The sequence below is a fragment of the Sus scrofa genome, chromosome 13 (genome assembly GCF_054392235.1).
Source record: "Sus scrofa isolate SSC_HxYL_T2T_F1_AM1 chromosome 13, Sscrofa_HxYL_maternal_Yorkshire_Landrace_v2.0, whole genome shotgun sequence".
NCBI lineage: Eukaryota > Metazoa > Chordata > Mammalia > Artiodactyla > Suidae > Sus > Sus scrofa.
Window position 1 is genome coordinate 111,038,373 of NC_139395.1, and position 24,479 is coordinate 111,062,851.

General features: G+C 39.6%; 1 protein-coding gene across 9 annotated transcripts in view; it reads left to right on the top strand.

Moving 5' to 3' along the window:
* KCNAB1 (potassium voltage-gated channel subfamily A regulatory beta subunit 1) overlaps positions 1–24,479 on the top strand; it is a 391,355-nt gene that overhangs the window by 308,533 nt on the left and 58,343 nt on the right. For all 9 annotated transcript variants that reach the window (XM_021068178.2, XM_084986500.1, XM_084986503.1 and 6 more), the window contains 5 exon segments: positions 2,956–2,993; positions 7,918–7,997; positions 10,183–10,227; positions 14,189–14,233; positions 16,310–16,353. In XM_021068178.2, coding sequence (XP_020923837.2) covers positions 2,956–2,993; positions 7,918–7,997; positions 10,183–10,227; positions 14,189–14,233; positions 16,310–16,353 — 252 coding nt within the window.

Consider the following 24,479-nt stretch of genomic DNA (forward strand, 5'->3'; position numbering starts at 1 on the left):
CACAACAGGAACTCCTAGTTTATTTTCTTAAAACATGAAATCCACTATTCAAAGGCCCCATTTTGAAAGAATAAATTTCAGGCTATCATTTTTATATCTGGAAACTGACCACAGTTTGAGAAAGCAACTCAAATTATTCTTTAATAAATGAATTTTCCAAAGACTATGTTGTCAGGACTGAGAGAAGCAAGTGCTTCTGAATGCCCCAATAGAAAAATATTCACAAGGTGTCCATGAGGTGTAATGTCAGCAAGAAGCTTGGGTCTTTGAGCCCAGTCTTAGTGGAAATGGGACTCTTTGCTTTGATGACATGAACAGTTAAAAAAAATTCTCTCCAACATCATGGTACAAGTAAGCCAGAAAATTCATTAAGCAAACACTGACCTGATTTTGCTCTAAGACATGGAAGAATAGCTGATTCATTATATTAATTACTGAATCCATGGCTTGTCTCGTTTTAGCTTTTTAGCCCAATGAATGAGGAAATTAATGGATTTATGCACAGTGACCCTATAAAAGGCTGCCACCTCAGATCAGTTGCTTGATGGGTCCAAGGTCAGCCTCACCTTTTGTGAGAACCTGATCTGTAGTAACACTTAACAATTTGAACAGTGCCTTCTATAGCCAATGGTCTAAGACTCTTCTCATCACAAAGTAAGCCTTTTTTTTTTTTATTTTTTTTTTTTTTGGTGTTTTGCCTTGCAGAGACTCTTTGTTCAAAAGTTCTTTGACCCCCTCCAAAATTCTCAAAACATGGTAAATTAATATAGCCAGCAGTGTGTTATTATTTATATCTGTGTTCTCATTTGCTGCAAAAGAAAATGCCAGCAATAATTTAACTTATCCTCAAAATTCTCAGCCATAATTTTAACATGCTGAGCTACAATGTTTTTGATTAGATGAACATTTGCAAGTGCTTGTTTATGCTCTGGACACATAATTTCTGCTATGTTCAAAAGAGACTCTTTTATAAAAGTGTTGTCTGTAAAAAGGTTTAGATCCCCAGGATATTTTTTCACTTAATAGAGAACTGCATTTCACAGCAGATCTTTTATTTTATTCTCATTCAAAAACAAATGCTGCCATTTCTTCAGTCCATTACGTTTCCCAAAGCCCATCTTTTCTGTATGCCAGTCATGGCTGGTTTTATTATGGTGCCTTAAGTTGCAATTTTTCTGTGCAAATAATCTTTGTTTGGGAATTCCTTACATTCGCTCAAAAAGTGCACCTCTATTTTTTTCTTGAAATACTCATTTGTTTTTCAGGAGATGCACAAGTCCATTTTCCTCTAAGTTTTACAATAAGAAAAATAGTAAATACGAGGTAGTAAGTAACTGCCATTTGTTTCCGTTTGGAAATACAAAAGGAAGGTGTATGACCTTTGACTAAATAGGGAGGGCATAGCCCTTCCACAGAAGGTATTGCCCTTCAGATTCAGGGGATGTCTGCTGTATGAGGTTCACTATTGCTAAGAAAATCTAGAAATCAGACATTTTAAAGAAAAATCTGCTACTTATCAAGATGTTGGTAATTTATTCTAAATTTATTAAAATACCAAGTGAGTCAACATTGTTTTTACTAGGCAAAAAAAAACCCTGCAAGCTGAGTGCAGTCTGTAAGCATCCATTTACAACCTCTGGGGATGTTGAATGTAACAGTAAAATAATCTATGTCCTACCTTTGTTTTTGTCCTTGAGACCTTAAAGGGGAAAAGGTACAGTTATATCAATATGCTTCTATGGATTACGAATCCATAGTTAATTTGGACATTTACTGATGAGGCAGCAAGATGCAGTGAAAAGGATATCCTCGAAGTCCAGCATGTGTGAGAGATTCTGGATATTTCACTTATTAGGTAGGTTGATGTTAGAATGCTCATCTAGAAACTGGGATAATAAAATTGCCTTGTAAGTTTGTCAAAATGCTTAGAGATGAAAGCATACATGTTTCTCAGTGAACAATTATCATTCGGAAGGTGTTCCATAAATGATAGCTACGACTATTATTACAAAACACAAAATATAAGTTTCTAACTGCATTTCTTTGCTGCCCCCACAAGGATCAACTACACCCAGCCACCTCCTGCCATCCGACCCACTCCACATTGAGTTTCAGCTTCAGTGCAGGGTCTCACACCACAGCTCATCAGCCCACTCAGTATCTGCTTCCCTCTTGTTTCTTGAAAATCTTTGGCTACTGGTTATGCCTCTCCTCCTTGCCTTCCCTAACCTCACTCTGGCTACTGCTTCTATGCCAAACCCAAACCAATGGTAATTTCCATTTTGGAATAGCAGGTCATAAGAGAGAAGATGCTCAAATGCCACCTCCCAGACTTTGGAAGTGGGCAGTGGATGGATCTCTGAGGTGGTTCCTTTTGAAAAGGAATAGAGAACACAACTAGAGTCTCTTGTTGGAGGCAAAGAAAGGAAGAAATATGCCCCAAGGTCTTAACTTCACTGTTGGAACAGGCTTCTTGGCTAAGCAGGAGCAAGAGCTTATGTGCAGCCTAAGCAGGCTTGAGGCACTGCCTTCTTGCTCTGCAGCATACATGGTCCAGTGTCAGAAAAAAAAGCATTTAGTAGGCTAAGTCTGCCATTAATGAAGAAAATGCATCCAGAAGGGATGCAGACCCATTCTGGGACACTTAGCAACAGGAGGACAGGCGGGACTTCAGCTCCCAAGTGCTCCTCATCCGGACACCTTCATGAGCAGTAGGTTTACTAAAGTAACCCTGATGTAAGAAACAGTATTTCCTGCAGTTCCTTTGTGACTCAGAAGGTTAACGATCTGGCATTGTCACTGCTGTAGCTCTGGTTTGATCCTTGGCCCAGGAACTTCTGCATGCTGCATGCATGGCCAAAAGAAAAAAGAAAAAAATAAAAGAAAAAGTGTTTCCTTCATGTACAATATTACAAATGTAATTATGAATAACGTGCAGATATTTATTTTTTCTAGGAACATGGGTGACATTTGGAGGTCAAATTTCAGATGAGGTAAGTTACTTTTGGCTTTCATTATGCTGATTAGAGAAAATGCAGAGTGAACAGTACAATAGGAGTACTCTTCCTGAGATTCTGGCATTTTGCAAGGATAATGTTTTAATCAAAAGAAATGGTTAAGATTGACTCAAAGATTATTTTCCATTTTATCTTGCTTCTCGTATTTTTCACATTAAGACTATTAATAACCCTTGAAGCTGTCAATCTATTATATGTTCAGGCTCAGTAACTAGAGAACAAGCCAGTTGGAACTAATAGTTAGTCACTTTACAAAATGTTTTTATTACTGGTATGTGTGTTTTATATTCACCGAGTGTGACTAACTGGTCCCAGTTTGCATGGACTTTCCTGTTTTAGGATCTCTCAGTCCAGGGCAAACTGGGACAATTGATCATTCTGGCTTGGGCAAGTTAATCCATCCTCTCTAGTCCTCAGTTTCTCATATTCAAAATGGGATGATAGTGTTGACCTTGAAGGTCTGCTGAAAAAATTAACCATGATAACATGCATGTCAAACATCTCTATAACATTCTGACTAGTAGGTAGCAGACACTCAATACATGGGACCCATAACACTGCATTTACTACAAAACTCCTTCAAATCTTTATTTACACATTCAGAACAGTGTTTACCAAAGTGATATTCTTACCATTACCTGTAATTATTACCTTCATGGCATAAGTGAGCTTTGGAGGCATTGAGTACCAACAGCTCCCCTAAAGAAACCCCCTCTGGTCCCTCTAAGCCTTGCTCGCCTTCCTTGACACCACTGAGGAGTCAGGGAAAGTTATCTGAGTGGATACATTCAGTGAGATCCGGCTCACTCTGCATTAACTTAGGTTTGCTAACATTTACATTTACCAACAGTTGCCACATCAGTAAAATGCAGATGATGGCCCCTGAGATCAGTGAACTGATGCCTCTGAAGGGCTTGGCCCTGTGCCTGACCCAGGTCCAGCCCTTTATAAAGGTAGTTCTTACTATCATTCCTAAGGAGATACTTAGGGAAATAACATAGCCCACAAGGTTACCATTATTTAATATGTCTAGGGGGAAGAGCCTTATCTGCATATTCCTATCTGTCTAGGTCACCACAGAGAGCTTGCCACAGAGGAGACCTTGGCAAGCAGACCTGCAATGGAAATTAGCATGCAGAACAGTTACTAGGATTGGGTCATGATGCAGTCTCAGCAATGATCTCAGCTGACCCTGTGGGAGCTCCAAAGCTGAGATGGCCCTGAAGAGTTGTGCCAGGTTGGGGCAAGAGGAGTGAGCATTTATATCCCTTGTGTGAGCAATTTTTGGATAGAGGCTGCCCTGGGAAGCAGGTCTGACCTTGGGTTAGGTGATTCACTCTAGCCAAGTGCCTTCTCATCGCAGCATTCCTTGCAACTAGGGGAATAATCCCTGAGTTCTGAAGGAGGAGAGGCTGACCATGCCAGGGTCCAGTCCAGGACCTCTGACTAGCATCAGGACAACTCATGGAGGAGGCATAGAGGCAAGTCCCTAGATATCGAAGCAATAGCTGCAGACTTTAATCAGATGCCAAACAAGTGACAAGGAAGGCAGGATATCTACAATTAATAATCCCCTGTATCCAGAACATGCACAAAATTTTACTGCTTAGTATGGTGCTTGGAGGGGAAAATGATAAAAGTATCTTCCCTTTGGAGCAGTGGGGTCAACTATAAGCATATAATTTCCTACTTCATCTTTGCTTTCTCCTCTGCTGCAGTGAGCCCAACTTGCCAAGGTCATAGTATGAAGGGCTGGCCTCTGAAACAAATCCTTTCAAAATTACAATTCTAAAAACCACACAGTAAATCTGTTGTGAATGACTGCAGAGGTTCCTACCTTGGATACAGACCAGACAAAGAGCTATTGTCTTTCCAGAGAGCAACTGTGGCTTCCCCCTCAGGGCCAGGCAGAGAGATTGCCAGCAAGAAGGAAGGGAGGCACAGCCAGACCACAGTCACACCCGTGGCTGAATTGATGGAGCTCAACTATTTCCAGGAGGCAGTACAGGCCAATAGCAATAAATTCACCTCCCTAGATTTTCCTGCTCACACTCTGGCTTCAGATGATCTCTGAAGGTCATATTAGAACAAAGAAGATACTATTACATGATCCTGGGATGACCACACACAGTAATGTGCTGAGTGCTGCCTTGGGAGGTAGTGATGTCCTTGATACTGGGAGAGTTCAATCATTTATTGAATAGCCACTTGGCAGGAATATTATCAAAAGGATTCAAATTCAAAATTAGAGGATTCTGTGAGGTACCTCCCAAAGATGACTTGGCTTCATCATAAAACCAAGGTAGACATTATCCACATGAATTATAGTATTTTAAAATGATGTTAAGAGTGTATTTCCATCTTATAGCACTTAATTTTCGGAGTTTTATATATGTTTGTGTTTTCTTTTTTTTCTGTTTGTCTTTTTCTTTTTTCTTTTTTTTTTTTTTTTTTTTTTTTTTGTCTTTTGTCTTTTGTCTTTTTAGGGCTGCACCTGCGGCATATGGAAGTTCCCAGGCTAGGGGTCTAATTGGAGCTATTGCTGCCAGCCTACGCCAGAGCCACAGCAATGCCAGATCCGAGGCACATCTGCAACCTATACCACAGCCCACAGCTCATGGCAACACTAGATCCTTAACCCACTGAGCAAGGCCAGGGATTGAACCCACAACCTCATGGTTCCTAGTCAGATTTGTTTCTGCTGTGCCAAGACAAGAACTCCTATTCATGTTTTCTCATCTGTGAGGTAGACATCCTTCAATTGCAAGTAACAATAAATCCAACTCAAATTGGTTAAGTCAATAAAGGAAGAAATTATTTTTACTTTCAAATTAGTAGTGCATAGGTAGAGCAAGCTTTAGGATGACTCAGTCAGAGCCTCCACTCCACTTACTGGTGATTCTCCAGACCTTGTGTTCCCTTGTATGTCAACTTCATCCTCAGTAAGATAGCTATAGATAGCTTAGATCTCAATTAGAATAATAACTCCAGGGAAAGAATTTGGCTTCCAGAAAGTCTGCAAGAAGAACAAGGAAAAATGTTCCCAGAAGACCTCAGTCAATCTCTCCTCACATCCCATTGGCCCAGATGTGTCACATGACCTTCCCTGAACCACAGTAAGGCCCATCAGGCATCCCTTGAAAGAGAATGAGGTCAGCTTCCCCTGTGACCTATGGGTGTCCCGAGGGACCTGAACAGAATCATCCTTATTTTGTAGCTGAAGAAACTGAAATATAGGTCAAATGATTTGCCCACATTTATTTGTCTAGTATGTGGTACATTCAGGGCCAGCACTGGTCCTCTGACTTAGTTCAGTGATTTCTTTTAATTATTCCACACTTGGGTCTTCAATCCCATGATTGTAAAACATCTCAGCAATCATTTAGTCTAATTCTCCATCCACGGTTCTCCATCTTATCTTAAAATTTCTTTCTAGATAGGATTTATTATGCATATTTCCCAGTGATAATCCACTAGTATGTCATGTGACACAACATAAGGATGATGTGAGCACAATAATTTCTAAAACATAGGATAGTCCCCATCATGGTTCCCATCATGGTTCAGCAGATTAGGAACCTGACTAGTGTCCATGAAAAGGTGGGTTTGATCCCTGGCTTCGCTCAACGGATTAAGGATCCAGCGTTGCCATGAGCTATGGTGTATGTTGCAGACACAGCTTGAATCCTTCGTTGCTGTGGCTGTGGTGTAGGCTGGCATCTACAGCTCAGATTCACCCCCTAGCCTGGGAACTTCCATATGCCTCGGATGCAGCCCTAAAAAGAAAATTAATTAATTAATTTTTAAAAATAGGACAGTCATAATGTGAAAAACTATACTCATCTTAACTTTCAGTTTCTACTTAGGATAAAAGTCATAATGGTAGCAAATTAAAAGCACTTTTGATACTGATATTCTAAAGGATTTGCATGGAGTCTATTGTGCTAGCCTGACAATTTTCTTGGTACACCAAATTTTAAAATGAGAAGAAAATAGTTTATCTTGGAAATGCTGATGAAGCACCCTTAGCCCACAATCAAAAACATAATGGAAAAATCAATTTCAATTATTCATAATGTGTGTAATTTTTCAATTGACTAATAAATCCATCAGCAAAATGAAAAAAAATATCCTTTCTCTGCTATTGTTTATTGCTGTCCCTTTAGGACCATCCTTCAAGGTATTGTTTATAGCTATTCCTTGTGCTCTTCTGTCACACTTCCTGCTTGTGTTCAGAAGCACAAAGAAAGGAACAAGTTGCTTGGAGAGCTTGCAGCTGACCTGTGAGGAGCTGGTTCACTCTCTGTCCCCTACTTGTGTCGGCTGGCGGTCGTTCTGTGATGATGCCTGAGGTGTGCTGAGCTGTGGGTGGTAGGAGTCTTATAACCGACCCAGCTCTATCTAACCTTTGGTTCATCAGCACAGTCTGCTAAGCCTCCAGGAAAAAGAGGCATGAGCTTTCAGGTCAGGAGTCACCCAGCTGCCAGAACCTATTGGCTTGGGGAAAAGAGAAAGAAGAAAAAGTCACCAGTGATAAAATGACCCTCTTTGTCAGAACGAGTCTAATGCCACAGAGAATGTTGTCAAGTTAGGCCTTCCAAGCAGAGTGAGAAACACAAGTCTCTCCACCTCACTGTGCTCCTGGGGGCTGCCTTATCCCAGCACTGAATGAAGTCCCTCAGTGCCTGGCCTTTGTCTACAGGAAGGAATATTTATTTATACAGGCTGGCTCAATCTTCTTCTTTTTTTTTTTTTTTTTTCCTGTCTTTCTTTAATACAACTGAAGAAAACAAGAATGGTCAATGATATTTCTGTGTAAAAACCACCAGAGGATTCCAAGTTGTTTCCTGGCTTTGGAAAGCATTTGGCTTGTCTTCTGACTTTCGTATCTTCTTGGCAGGTTGCCGAACGGCTGATGACAATTGCTTATGAGAGCGGAGTGAATCTCTTTGATACAGCCGAGGTCTATGCTGCTGGAAAGTAAGTCAATGCCTGATGTGTCCCTCAGGTGGCATTTCTAGAACCAAGAGACTCTGCCCAGATCATTGCTGACATGTTGATGAGAAGGGTCTGTCCTTCCCACACATGTTGATGCCACTGCTTTTCTCCCTCTCTCACCCACCATTACCCAGATTGGGACTATTGACTGTCTCTGGGCCCCTCTGCCCATGCAAACCTTCCCACCTCTGGTTCCTGTGTGAAGAATGGACTGGAAGCACTTGCCATGATCTACATGAGGGGCTGAGGTGGTTGGGACCAGAGTAGTGGCAGTGGGGATCCATAATGTTAGCCGAATGTAATTAATATAAGTGAGCAGATTCCAATGTGGTTGTTCCAAAATTAGTCTCATTCTTTCATAACCACACCTCTTAGTTCCTCAACCCTATGGGAACTGGGGCGTCTTCTCTGTAAAGAAGCAGGGATTGCTCCTCCTGTTTGCAGGCCTATCCTTCTGCTGGGCACAAGAGGTAGATTAGAGACTAAAAGAGGGATCCCCAAAGATGCCAAGAAGCTCAATATCTTTTTAAGAGGACATTTCAGACCCCATTCGTAGGACAGAGAGGGCTGCAAAGAGGCCTTACTTCTTTTGTTGGAGAAGTTACACTGGCTACAAGTTTTTATGGACCTGAGAGCATGTTTGGGGCTCTAAGACAAGACTGGGGGCTAAGTCAGAACACATGGGTACCGTGCTCTGGGGTCAGGTCTCATTTTAACAGAAGTGGAGTACTTTGACCTCCTGCTGTGAGCATAGATGCAGGGACAGAAAGAAACTAAACAGCTGGCCAGCTGCTTGAGCAGCTCTGCAATTTTCTGACAGGGATGTGGAGCATAATCACCTGAAGGCCTGATTTCCTACCTTCTGGGTGAGAATTACAATCAAGCTGCTGAATCAGGTTCACTGCTGCCTGGTAAAAGTGCATTTTCCTAGCCTGAGTTCCTTCTTTTCAAGGGCAGGTCTATGTTTAAAGACCATCAGGGTGGTTCAGAGCCCACATCCTTAATGTTTTCTGTTGAGTCCAAGGAGAGGAAATAAAATTGATGTGGCCCTGTTCCCTTCCACATCCTACCCTATCTCACCATTTCCTTTATCGCTGAATCCTGTTTGGTATCAAATGAGGCTAACCCCATTAGGTACTAAGGTGAAAAAAGGGGCATTGATTAACAAATCTATTAGAATCCTGTTTGTATTCCTATTGTGAAGGATAATTGGTCCTGATTAATTATTGACTGATTGTCTATGTGTAATAAGATGGGTTCCCACTGTGAAATGCCAGGTTGCAAGAGAGACAGACAAGAGGAGAGAACCCTAGGGTAACATTCAGTGCGTTTCTACTTGGGTCACACTCCCCAGCTAACCCACATCATGGTTTATTGCAGGGCTGTGCACTCCAACAAAGATGGGACTTTGAGTTAAGACAAGTCAGTTAGCGATGACTCAATCTATCTGACGCTGGGGACAAAGTACTGATTCCCTTGATGTCCTCATTCACAAACCTCTGAGAGCCCAGCTGCTTCTCATAACATTGGTCTGACTGGGAGGAACTAAGGAGAAAGTTTTGGTCTCCTTAAGTTTGGGTCCCAGATGGGGTAGGGGCAGGGATGAAGGACAGAGGGATGTCTTCAGTATAGTTAGCCACAAGAAGGACACTTTGCTATGACTTCTTATATCCTCCTATGATAGTGCTTGTCACACTTAGGTTCTTTTACCCTGCAAGATAAGTGAGAGTCAGTGTTTTCTGTCTGAAAAGAATTAGGTTTCATTGCCCTCTCTGATCACAATTGGAGACCACAGACACAAAACAAACGAACAAACAAACATCCCTTGTTTCCCATCAAACAATGCCAAGCAGGACAGTTATATATGGGATCAGTGGTTCAAGAACACCAAACTGCCAAATGGCTCTGCTGTTTCCTAGTATCAGGACCGCAGGCGATCTCCTGACAGCATGTCAGGATTTGGCAGGTGCTTCTGGAATTCTCTGGGAGCAGGATTCTGCCGGCACAAGCAGAAACAGCGGAAACTCTGCTACCAGCCGCGAGCAGCTTCTATTTTCGGGACATGTAGGCACTGAGAGTTCAAACAAGGAAGGGAATCTAGTGTTTTGGATTGACTCTTGCATTTCCAGGACACTGAATCCTAAGAAATTATCTGTTTCTCTTTCAGGGCTGAAGTGATTCTGGGGAGCATCATCAAGAAGAAAGGTTGGAGGTAATACATTCACCGTAATCATTTACTTGCCTTTAAAAATACTGTTATTATTCTGTACCAGAAAAGAGAAAATAAAATTGCATGACAACTAACCAAAATGCTTTTTAAAAAGTCATTATTGGTAAAAAAATGATTTACAGTGTTTTGAAAATAAATATTAGCGAGTTCATTATTTGTGCTTCAAAAATGATTGACTTGCCCTGGTTGAACAGAGAAGGAGAGAATGTTCATAAGATATACATGAAAGGAAAGTGGCATTTTTCTAGTTTCTAACTTCCATTTGTGGTAATCTGGTGCAGGAAGCCAGCTAACAAGATGCTGATTATTCATAGAAATTGATGTATGTTTATTGTTCATTTTATTAACAACCCTGGATGCAAAGAAACAATGAAACAAAAAGCCCTTGGGATAAATAACTCATAGCTTTCTTATCTAAACACAATTAGCCAGCATCTCTCCTGTGTGCCAAGAGCCCTATTATCTGGGCATTCAGGAAAGTGCTTTGTCTGCTTTTCTGGAGGTGTTATTTCCCATCCCATCACCTTCTGTAGCCAAAGCCAGTAGTAATGAGGGATGCTGTAATGTGTGTGGGGAGTAGGGGAAGGCAGACCCCCTCCAGTTCATCACATGAATCAGCCCCAACAGCCATTTCTCCCCAGCATGAATACAGAATCAGGCAAAACCCAGCAAAGACCACTAGAAAACTTGGAGTGGTCTTCTGCTCTGGTATAAGATCTGCTGATGGCCAAATAAGTAACAGTTCTATAGTATGAGTAGAAATGGAAACCCAGAAATTTATAGTGATATGAGCAAATAAATTTTGGTGACCTACTTCCTCCCTCTCCCTTCTCCTCCTTTACCACTCCAGGGACTGTAAGATCATGAAGAGAAAGTTGCATTAAGCCTTAAATATTGAAAAATTTTCACATTCCAAACCAGTCTTCCAATTTGCCTGAGTTACCTTCCCAGTCAGAATGTTGGTCCATCCATCACTGCTCCAGTAGGACTGTTATCACTTTCTTAGGGCTACTATAACAATGTGCCACAACCTGGGTGGCTTAAAACAACAGTAATTTATTTTCTCACAGTTCTGGGGGCAAAAGTACAAAATGAATGTACAAGGCATGCTCTTTCTGAATCCTTTCTTGCATCTTCCTAGCTTCTGGTGGTTGCCGGCAATCTTTGATATTCCTTGGCTTACAGCTGCAGCTCTTCAACACCTGCCTCTGTCATCATATAGCATTCTCCCTTCATGCGTCTGTGTGTGCTCTTATAAAGACCAGTCATATTGGATAAAAGGCCCACCCTACTCCAGTATGACCTCATCTTAATTTAACTATTTGCATCATCAGTGAACCTATTTCTAGATAAGCTCACATTCTGAGCTACTGGGAGATAGTACTTTAACATATCTTTTGGGGGAGTACACAACTCAACCTGTAACAGATATTTTGGAGATGAGTTCACTCTCATCCAATGAAATCAGCAGTGAGGTATAGGCTGCCAGGGTGCACCTGAACACAGAGGGGAAGCTCCAGTGCAGTAGTGCTCTTCCCTTCTGCACCCAGACAACATTGTCATCACTCACCATACTTTGCAAAGCTTCTTAACCTTTTGTAGAAAACAGAATAACATGCATCTTTTGCAAACTGCCTTTTAGCCTTGCAAATAAAACCTCAAGCTATTCCTATGCTACAGAATATTAATGTCAAATTTACAGCTACTCATCCAAGAATGTTGAAAAGATAAATCATAATAACATCACAGTATGGAGGCTATAAAATCTGTTTCAACTAGCATTCTTAGCTTCTTGTCCCAAGGCCACCACTTGCTCTCTGTGTTGTCAGGGCAAGTTACTTCTCTGAGCCTCAATTTTCCCCACCTATAAAATGGACAGCATAAGTCTTTATGGAGCATTGTGCTGATAAGGAGAGTTAAGATGGATAAAAGAATGTCAAAGGCTGTGCTATATCCGTGTGAAGTATTCCAATTATCATTCTTCACCCACTCAGAGGAGTTACTCTAAATGCCTCCATGAGGTAGTAATAATTCGCCAGGTTGCAGTCTACTCTCTATTTGAACATAAATATTAGTGTGCACACAGATATAGGACAAACATTTTACACAAAGCCCAATTTTGGAAAAATAAGTCTATGGTGGATTTGGATAGAACATACGGCCTTGGTAAGTCCTACTGGTCTGAATAATCTAGAAGGCTACGCTCACTTTTTTATTATTTTGACTGTGCCTGTAGCATGTGAAACTTTCCGGGCCAGACATGGAACTGCACTATAGCAGTGACCCAGGCCACTGCAATACAAAATATAGGATCCTGGAGTTCCCATCATGGTGCAGCGGAAATGAATCCAACTAGGAACCGTGAGATTGCGGGTTCAATCCCTGGCCTTCCTCAGTGGGTTAAGGATTTGGTGTTGCTGTGAGCTGTGGTGTAGGTCGAAGACATGGCTTGGATCCCACATCGCTGTGGCTGTGGGGTAGGCCGGCAGCTGTAGCTCCAATTAGACTCTTAACCTGGGAACCTCCATATGCCGTGGGTGTGGCCCTAAAAAGCAAGAAAAAAAAAAAAAAAAAACCAGGATCCTTAACCCACTGCACCACAAGAAAATGCCCTATGCTCACTTTTTAATCAGATTCCATCCAGAGCTTTTTGTTGAAACCTAAAAATGTTTGCTAAAGGACACATGGCGTCTCTGTGGCAGATTGCTGTCATACTAGGTATTGTGAGTTTGAGGGATTATCCTGGAGAGTTCATCGGCCCTTTGGGGGTATGTTATCTCCAGATGCTTATGTCTCTAGACCTTATGTTATAGTGACTCAAATTACTTTTGGGGGAATTAACTTCAGTGGGATGCGAGTACTGACATTTTCTACAAATTTTTCTTGTTGCAACCAAGTTGTCAGAGTTTCACCGTTATTCCCCATTGGTTATCATTAATCATGCTAGGCTTTTATACCTGAGGGCACCAGGCATAGACTCTACAGATGATGGAATTATAAATGCCTTATTTCAAATAGTCCCGAAGTTTGGTCTTAAATTTTGAATCTCAAGTGCTTTTTTTTTTTTTCCTCAACCCAATTCAATTGAATTATATACCTGGAGAAACTAAATTACACTGAGATCTGCCTCCCAATTTTAAATTACATGACTATAGTTCTCAAAACATATTTCATATTCCATAATCATAATGGTGTGATTGCATTTCCTGCCCTTGGGTGTGGTTTTGAGAAGGTAATGAATTTGCTGACAAGATTTCCACATTTCATTCCCTTAGGAATAAAGTGGTAAAATTTTGAGTTAAGGATTTTAGGATTATTTTCCTAAAATAACATTTCCATTTAATAAGACAGTCAAAGAAATTTTATTCCTATTTATTGACTAATTTTATTAATGTTTTCATGTAGTCAGTTCTTCCCTGTAAATGCACTGGTTGGAAAGAGTCATAACTCAGAGACACTAGAATCCATGGTCCTTGGCACAGGGTAGACATACACCCAGGAAAGTCTGTGATCAATTAACACTATGTCAGATGCTCAATAATTGTTAGTTGGTGCTATTTGAGTTCCTAAAGCAATCCATCCTTCAAGTTCTTTCACTTACTCTTCTCATTTTCCATTCTGACTTTCCATGCCTACCACTCACCTTTACTTTGCTACCACCCAATCACCTGTGTATTGTCATAGCCCCCCTCCTCCTCTGGCCCCTCCAAGTAAAGCTCACTTCCCTTCAGACCTCTTTCTTTAGGATCTGACTTCAAGTCCCCACTCATCAGCTTCCTTTTCTCCTTACATTTTAATGACATGAATGAACCAATTTATCCCTATACAAATTTCTTAAAATCTGTGGTACAATAAATTCTTTCTTGTGCTGTAATAATAATATGACTCAGTACAATAGCTAGCAATTATTTAATATTTCTCTGTTTGTCTGTTTAACATATAGGAGGTCCAGCCTGGTCATAACAACCAAACTCTACTGGGGTGGAAAGTAAGTTAAATACTTTTTAATTTCCCTACCTAAAAAAGGAAACAGATAGTAATTTGTGCTTTGATCCTTTCAGACAACTATTTTACATTTAATGTACTAAAATTAATTGGTTTGGAAAGAAAGATTATTTTCCTCACTTGAAGGAAATTGCAATTAGCCTAGAATTCAGTTCTAGCAAAATACCCCCAAAGAAGTTTAATACAGCATATGTGGTCATTTGTTACTACATGATTCATGGAGATTTTCAAATACCAACCTCATACTTAGAACTGTTTCCAAAGTAGTGTTCAAATTTTGGAAAAAGAAAATAAGTACATAGCATCACAGAAGAATAGCTACTGGAATCTGCCAAAATTCAGAGACTTATATGGAAAGTGATGATAAAAATATCTTGCCTGGCCCCACGTGTGAGTTTCTGATCATTTCTGCAAAGGGCTCTGAAAATGCTAATCAAAAGGACCATCTCATCGAAGAATAACAGGAAGGGGCCTGTATCACTTGCTGTCAAGCCAAATGAAAGAGTGGTCCTCTCTCTGTTTTGGGATGCAGAACAAATTTCACAGGATGGATTGGCTTCTGATGGGCCTGCTGGTGTTTGAACTGGTACTGACATTATTCAGCTTGACTTACTTAGAACTCTGGCCTCTTTGACAAACATGTGAGAAAATAGCAAGCTATTCCATATACCTTTTTGTGGAAATCTCAAAGTTTTCCATAAAGTCTTAATAAAAAACAAAGACAAACCCATTCAAACAAAACCTTATTTACTTCCCTGTAACTCATAAGAAATAAAGATAAGATTAAGAGAATCTTCTAATCAAAGTGTATGTGTGTATATACACATATACATGCTCATATTTTATTGCTATTTTGGAGTTTATTTATGATGACTATGAAGACAGAAATATGGAACTTGGATTTTTATTCCTCTTGTAACCTATATAAAATAAAGCAACATGGTGCCTATGCGAAATACAGGTTTACATTATGTGTACTCTTATTCATGGTCCCATTGCTTGGTGCTTTGCAGTACTACTCACAACCTTGCCTATAATATAGAATAAACAAGAAATAAGACAGTTTGCAAGAACTATTATGTAGTAGAGTACTATGTACAATATTATGTAATATGATTTTTAAAAATTCCAAACCACCAAAGGTGAATGATAAACTACTATGTTTTAAAAAGGAATTGCCAAAAGGATTGATGTTGAAGAAATATTTCATCAGTACTTTAAAACTCAAAGACCAGAATTTCCCATCGTGGCACAGAGGAAACAAATCTGACTAGGAACCATGAGGTTGCGGGTTCGATCCCTGGCCTCCCTCACTGGGTAAAGGATCTGGTGTTGCCGTGAGCTCTGGTAGGATCTGGTGTTGCTATGGCTGTGGTGTAGGCCAGCAGCTGTAGCTCCGATTCAACCCCTAGCCTGGGAACCTCCATATGCCTTGAGTGTGACCCTAAAAAGACAACAAACAAACAAAAAAACCCTCAAAGACCACACTTCTTTCTAATTTACCAGAGGTTAAGAATGGTCTGAGCAGGCAAAAATCCTGATTAAAGATTTTTCTTCTTAGGAAACTAATTTAAGGAAGACTTGGTACATCACATTTTAAAAGAAAATAGTTGTTCAATTTCTTTTGAGAGTCAAAAGGCACTTTCAAATTTGCTTCCTTTCTCATAAAAGCCAATGTCCAATGTTATAGTAAGCTCACAAACTTATGTCAAGCCTTTTTTGCGGGGGTTGGGATTGGTTAAGAACAAGGCAGGAAGGTCGAGCTATGTGTCAAGTGTCCAAGTGTATGTGACAAGGTGTACATGGCTGAGTTATTATTAACATGGTGTGATGACTATGACGGTTAATTCATCCTCTGGGGTCTCCAAAGAAAAGCCTCTTGACATGCTGCCCACAATCCTTCTCACCTCAGCCTGCATCGGTGCAGAATATGCCAAGAACAGGGTATGAAATTAACATTCCGTCTAGAATGACTATTCTTGTGTACTTTTGAAACAGCAATTAAAAAAAAAAAAAAAGCACACCCCACTCAAAGTCATTTGCTTCTTTTTCTTGTCAGAGCTGAAACAGAAAGAGGGTTGTCAAGAAAACATATTATTGAAGGTAGGTACCACTGCTTGCATTTTATGTTCATTTGTGGGCTGCTGATTCAAGAAACGTATCAGCCAGATAGGATCAAAATATATTGGAAGAGGGTAAAATTCTCTATGAGAAGAACCACAGTAAACCATATTTATTCCTGGCATCGAGTATGGGGGATATAGTGATATAGAGGGGAGAAGGAAAACTCAAAAGAAAAAGACTAGATTTTCCAGAACTCCTCTCCTTTACAGTTACGCTAACATTAATAAAGTACTTCCATGGATTTTTTAAAGAGTCTTATTAATATATAGTTTGTATACCATAAAAATTTACCCATTTAAAATATATAATTCGTTGATACTGAAAATAATTACAGAGTATGCAGTCATCTCTGTAATTCAATTTTAAAACATTTTCATCTCCCAAAAAAGAAACCTGGTACCCACTAATAGTTACTTCTCATCCCCTCCTTACCCTCACCCATAGCCTATCTATACATTTGCCAATTCTGGACATTTCACATAAATTTAGATCATACAATACGTAATATTTTGTAACTGGCTTCCTTCACTTAGCATAATGTTCATCTATGTTGTAGCATGGATCAGTACTTCATTTCTTTCTTTCTTTTTTTTTTTTTTTTTTTTGTCTTTTTAGCACCGCACCCATGGCATATGGAGGTTCCCAGGCTAGAGGTCCAATCAGAGCTGTAGCTGCCAGCCTACGCCAAAGCCACAGCAACGCGGGATCCAAGCCGTGTCTGCAACCTACACCATAGCTTACGGCAACACTGGATCCTTAACCCACTGAGCCAGGCTAGGGATTGAACCAGCATCCTCATGGATGCTAGTCAGGTTCGTTAACCACTGGGCCACGACGGCAACTCTAGTACTTCATTTCTTTTTGTTGCCAAATAAAATTCCATGGTATGAATATACCACATTTTGTTTATCTACTCATCCATCAGCATACATTTGAGTTGTTTTCATTTTTCGATTATCATGAATAATGCTGCTATGAACAGCTGTGTATAAGTTTTTGTGTGGACATATATTAAGACTACTATACTTTTTAAAAAGAGCATATATACAAAAGTTCCCGTCATGGCACAGTAGAAACAAATCCGACTACAATCCATGAGTTTGTGGGTTCGATCTCTGGCCTTGCTCAGTGGGTTAAGGATCCGGCAGTGCCTGTGAGCTGTGGTGTAGGTCTTAGATGTGGCTCAGATCCTGCATTGCTGTTGCTGTGGTGTAGGCCGGCAGCTGTAGCTCTAATTAGACCTTTAGCCTGGGAGCCTCCATATGCCATGGATTCAGCCCTAAAAAGACAAAAGATGATGGGGAAAAAAAAAAAAAAAAGAATATATGCATTTAAAAAAAAAAAACTTGTGGAAAATTACAGCTGTGTAATTGATTCACAGTGCCATTGCTTTTGCAATAGTGCTCAAAACTGTATAGTTTAGAAATACACAAAAATAATATAGTCCCCAAGCACCATTATGTAGTAGAATACTATACTCTACTTCAGTGTGAGGATTCTGAGAATTGTGAGGAACTTTTTTTTATTTCTTGCTTGTCTATATATTACAAAAAATTTACATTTCTACCTTTTGCAATAAAGGAAAAATGTTAAAAGGAACTGCCATATATTTCTAACATCTTTATACCAGTTCATAGGAATTTAAGATTTTTATAACTTTAGGAGTTCCCATCGTGGCTCAGTGGTTAACGAATCTGACTAGGAACCATGAGGTTGCGGGTTCTATTCCTGGCCTTGCTCAGTGGGTTAGGGATCCGGTGTTGCCATGAGCTGTGGTGTAGTTCGCAGACTCGGCTCAGATCCCTCTAATCTCACTACTTTTAAAATAAAAATAGTTGAAGAAGTCAAGTCCTCCCTTTGCTCACCTCATCTCATTTCACAGTTTGACAATCTGGTGCATAGCCTTCCTACGTTTCCCTGTAGTCATATTGACTTATCTGTCTACCTATTCATGCTACTTATAAATACAAAAATGTATGTATTAATCACTAACTGGTTTTTAATGTGTTTGTGGGCATTTGGGCTTTGAAATCAGATAAACATTGGTTCAAGTCCTAACTCTGTCATTTATGAGCTGGGGGACTTTGTACAACTTATTTAACCTCATTCATCCTCCATCTCCTGCACTGTAAAATGGGCTGTAAATTGCCTGCGTCACAAGGTTACTATTCACGGGTTCAACTTAGATTATTCACATTGAGCACAATGTTGCATAATAAGCATTTAATAAATGTTATTTTTGTTGTCACCGCCATCATCGTCATCACCACAGTTCTTAATAGTGCAACTGCTAGTCTTCCTTCTATGGATAAGGACATGCTTTACTAAGTAAGTGACATTTTGAGACCGCCACAATTAATGACCACATTCTAGCACTGGAGAAAGCTTCCAAATTCCTCACCCAAACAAAATCCCTTCTCAGACCTTAGTGTCCAATTTGATGTTGTACAGACAAACCCAACCTGTGAAGCATTTGCCCCATGATTTGTGTCATCTACCAAAAATTCATCAACCAGGAAAAATGCTTCAATGAACATGGTAGCAAAAGTTCTTTCTTATTTTCCTTTCCTTTTCTTTTCTTTTCGATCTGATTGACTAAAAAAGAGATTCCGTTGAATAGCAATTTGAAGAATTACTTTTATTTTTTGTTTTATTCCTAGAAAATGAAAAATTTAGATTCTTCAAGCAATGATTAATGTATTAATAGCCAAATACCACATTAATTTTATTTCCGCTCTGAAATGTAAGAATATAATTTCCTAGCATGCTTAAGAAATTCAAGCACAGTTAAGTTCTAAAGGACACTAATGATATACAATTAAGGCTGAGACTGTTAGCCAAATAAACAATTTTAACTCGTGTTGGAAGTATATAAAGAAAGAGAGTGAGAGAGAGAGAGACTCAGAAAGAGGTTTATACTAGCAATCAGCAGAGAAATACAAAATCAATGAAAAAAAAATGGAGAAGTTGTGCTACTGTGCTTTTCACCGACTCTCCATTGCTTTAGTATTTACTAGTGAATGTGCATAATTTCAGAAATCCCTTTTTTTAATCAATTTTATTCAAGCCTCATTTAACTTCATAGAAATACCGCAAATTCTCTCCCCCCTTTAAATAAGTCAGGAATTCTCTTAGAAACTAATCTCTCAGGATGATAAACCAGTTTGGCTGAAAATCAAACTCACCCAGATTCAAACTAACACAAATTTTCAACCTTTTGACATGGAAGAAGGATTGGGATCAATTATTATGTTGTTGTTACTGTTGGTGAACAGTTATTTTGCAGTTTATAGTTTCTGACAAAGACAGAAACACTCATGAATGCAAGAGAGTCAGCTTAAAGGATATTTCTAAGCAGGCTGAAATGAGGCAATTCAGTGAATTTTACAGAAAAAAGAAGGGGCGTGTGATTTCTATAGCAAAAATAAAATTCAAAGAGGTTTACAAATCATTATCCATGGGCTTCACTGTGATGAAGGTAACCTTATTCAACATTGGCAATTCATACACACATTAAATTTGAGAAGTACTGCTAAAGAACGAGACAGAAGACCAATTCACGTAGAGTTCAGTCCACTTGTGTGCTGGATGACCTTTGCCACCTGAGTTCGTTTTCTCTTTTAAAATAGCTTGATTTATGCAAAATGTAATTTTGAAAAAAAAAATCATATGAAAGAACTTTTCAGTGAGCCCAAAGTCCTTGATTTTGTTCCAGTTAGGAATAGCATTCTCCTTAGATTCACAAAGAGGGAGTAGAAATTTCACTAATAGGTTTATTATGTCATTTGGAATCCCAAGATCCTCTCATGCTCTGAAATTCTGTTTATTCAGCCATTCCACAAACATTCATTAAACCCAAGTTTAACCCAGTGTTAAAATTTAGCAGATCATATTTCTTTAGTATCTAACACAAAAAAATAGAAATAGTTTAGTAAGTCAAATTGTAAGAATAAGTAAATTGTGTTCTTTTATAGGCAAAATCTATGTCTAAGACTGCATTTGCCTTTCAGGTAAACACCAGTTTTGCTACGTGATTCAGAACACAAACTCACTTTCCTTGTTTTAGAGGTAGGAGGGGAAAATAATCCGAGAAAGTACCACTTGAAACTTTTTAATAAATGGCAAATGTTAAACCCTATAATCTGAACTTTTTAAAAAGGATGTAATTGATGATTTTTCAATTAAAGACTAAATTTCTAAACAGATGGATTCACCAGAGGATTCCTTCCTGATGTGCCATGTTCATGGTAAACTGAAACCACACCCGCAAAATAATCAAGGTTCATAATATTAAGGTGTAGCCCCTCATATTATTCTAATACAGCACAGTCTTTGTAGAAAGGAGCAACTGTGTCTTAAATCATGACTGAGAGGCCTATCAAGAAGAAGCTAGAAAATTATATAGGGAAATAGTGTACGTTATTTAAGGCAACATTTTTTTCAAGCTAGGTAGGAAAACAAATGTGCCATAGGAGTAGAAGATGACAACACATCATCATCCTGAAATAGGTGTAATTTAAATTAAATTTCACCTTATGAACAATATAGTTCCTGTTAAACTTCAGAACCTAAAAGAGAGATTAACTTAGATTTCTTTTTACTACAGTCATTTGAAAGCTGTTTTCTTTACATAACATAATTTATCCTCCTGTGGACTTTTGAGGAATTTCCACTTAACATCTAGACATCTCCCCAAGAGCAAGGAATGTTTCTCTTGCTTCTCCTGTTTTCACTCCCACAGACACTGGGTTAGTGCCAAGGGACAGGCTAATGTCAGAAGTCCCTTCATCAAGCGCATGCACTGAAGAAGAGCACTTACCTCCTTAGGTTATGATTAGTTGTCCCCTCTGGAGTCAAGGTTAGTACATTTTTGCACATCTACTTAACCTTAAAACAATACTTGGCCCCAAGCCAATGCTCATCAAAAATTTACTAAGTGGAGATAGAACATGACTATTTGTTTATTGGAGATAAACCCTAAATGGCTCTCAAGGAGACATTCCTTAGCATGTCATTATGTTGCTGCAATTTAGTTACAGGATTAGAGCATCCAAATAGAAAAAGGCAGGACCACTTGATTTGATTTGCAATCACGTGAAAGATTAAAACAGAAAGATCACCTAGCTCCATTTCATCTTTGGACGAATGTGGGTACTAGGTCCAAAGAAGCTGAAAAGACATTGGCAAGGACGTTCAGGCCAGACTGATTTCATATCCTGGACCCCAAGCCTTGTGCCTTACTTGCACATAGACTTCTCTGAATGCCAGACCAATCCACCCAGCTGCCAAGAACTCCACGTAGTTGACCAGTGCCTCTCAAACCCATCACAGCTCCCACAACCACCACCAATCTGCTTCTCTCATGACTGCCCTATCTTACTAACAGTCACTTCATTTCTCAGGCCAAAAATCTAAGAATTCTTGATACCTCTACCTCCACACTCTATATTCAACATACCAGGAGTCCTCTTATTTCTACCCATACAACTTGTCCTGAATTCGAACACTTCTCACCGACTTGGTCCAAGTGTGGTCTGCTGCAGTGACCTCCTTACTGGTTTCCCCCACTCTGCTTTCTCTTTTGCCCCCACAGGTCATTCTCAGTGGGCTGAGTGACCAGCTCAGAACACAGATCTGATAACATCATCTCTGTGACTTAACTCCCAGTTCCTTACCTCCCAGCCCCTCAGAAATACCTTTCCAGTTCATGTAGAGAAAAATCCAAAATTCATCCCATGGATTACAAGATTGAGATTTTCGAAGTGAGTGGAGAGTGTCTCTTAGGAGAACAACCTCCATTTACTCTGTTTCAAAGTCAAGGTAGGGACCAGGTGGAACTGACACAATGCGACACATCATTTCTAATATTCTCACATGAATAATCTTGGCCTAAATACCAAGAAAAAAGGCTTTCCAGAAGAATAATTGAAAGATGAGGAATGACCAAATACAATAACTTTATATTAAGTCCATCTCATTATTTACCATTACACATTTTTACCTTTAACAATAAACCTATGCCAGTAGATGTTCTCATATTTGCACCTTGGGAATAAACCCCCTAGAGCCTGGCACAGTTTCAGGATCAAATTGAGGTTCAGTACATGCTTAGGGCATGGAAGAGGAAAGCACCTTTGTTGTGACTGATCACACAGCATCCCAACAGGCTGAGTTAGTTGTAGCTTCTCCTAGTTAATTCTTAGCCCGCACCCAGCTGTTCAAAAGAGACACAGAAGGAGAGGGTCATCATCAGAAAGAAGGACACTTTGTTTTCAGTGCCAGGTATGGGTCAGAACTGTCACTAAAGGCCTCCAGGAGGCATTTAAAACCAGGATGTATAGTGAAAATCTTTGGCATTTAGTCTTTGGCACCTCATATGCTATGAATCTTTGTACATGTGAGCACCACTGTTATAATTATGACACTTCTATAGACTGTTGCACTTACCAAATGCTTGTCAACTGATATTATTTGCTCTTTGGAGCAGCAATTCTGAAGGTAGTAAGTATCTCTACTGCATATTAGAGAACCGAGTAACACACGAAAAGTTCAAATGACTCAAGTGGAATCACACACTAGAGCACAGATTTCCAACCTTTTAGACCTTGGGATACATATTATTTTCTTTGTTATCTTTTCCTCTCTTTACCTCCTCCATGCATACTGTTGCTTCCAAAAGGTGGCTCATATCATTGTGCTTTTTAAGATGAATTTATTTGCAAGATGTCCATTGAGATAGCAGGTAATACCCTGAGCCTAAAACTCACCACAGTTTTTAAGAACAGGCATTAGACCTTATAACACCTGTCTGCCCTAACCTCTTCATCACTGCCTCTTTTAACAAGCTACCATCACAGACAATCCTTTCTCAATGAATGAAAATATATTTCCATAACTGTATTCAAGTACTCCATTTTCCTGTCAGAAAAGTAATTGTGGCTGACTGATAAACCAGTTTGAAAAATCAAATTTAAATGAGCCAATTTTAAATTTATAAGAGTCTCATTTAACATGCAGTTAATTTTATGCCTATAATAAAAAGAACCCTCCAGTCTTCCTGTGGAATTAAATAGGCTGGTAAGGAAATGCTGTGCCTCATAGAAATGAAATAAAATAATTCTTGAACACTTTTGGTTGCATAATATTTTATACAATACATTCTATTTCAGGGAAGTATTAATTTTACTGAAATTAAATATTTTTTTCTTCTAAGTAATCATAGGAATGTGACCTAATGGTTAGCACTGAGACATAGATTATTGGTTTCATATTTTTTTTAAGCTCTCACTCTCTCCTTTATATTGCCTCTTAAATCTTTACAGTTTCCAGTATTTTTATTTCTTCTCAAAAGAATGAGGAATAATAGAAATGTTAGGGCTCAGCTATATTTAATGTTCTTCAAACTTCGTTCCAGTTGGTAAAATACTGAGTGAAGCCTTCATTTGCCAACCCTTTTATTCTTATTAAAACCCATGTGTAGGGAGTTCCTATTGTAGCTCAGTGGTAACAAACCCGACTAGTATCCATGAGGATGAGGGTTGGATCCCTGGCCTCGATCAGTGGGTTAAGGATCTGGCATTTCTGTGAGCTGTGGCATAGGCCAGCAGCTGCGTCTCCAATTCAGCCCCTAGCCTGGAAACTTCCATATGCCAAGGGTGCAGTCCTGAAAAAAATAGAGAAAACAAACAAACAAACAAACAAAAGCATGTACATAGAAATGGAGTTGTCGGAGTTCCCGTCGTGGCGCAGTGGTTAACGAATCCGACTAGGAACCATGAGGTTGCGGGTTCGGTCCCTGCCCTTGCTCAGTGGGTTAACGATCCGGCGTTGCTGTGAGCTGTGGTGTAGGTTGCAGACGCGGCTCAGATCCCGCGCTGCTGTGGCTCTGGTGTAGGTCGGTGGCTACAGCTCCGATTAGACCCCTAGCCTGGGAACCTCCATATGCCGCAGAAGCGGCCCAAAGAAATAGCAAAAAGACCAAAAAAAGAAATGGGGTTGTCGGTCATCTATTTAAGATTTACATCATTTTAAGGTCTTTGATGTGCAATAAATATATCTCCATCCCACTACAAACCCATTGGGTAATTCAAAATATGACTTTAATT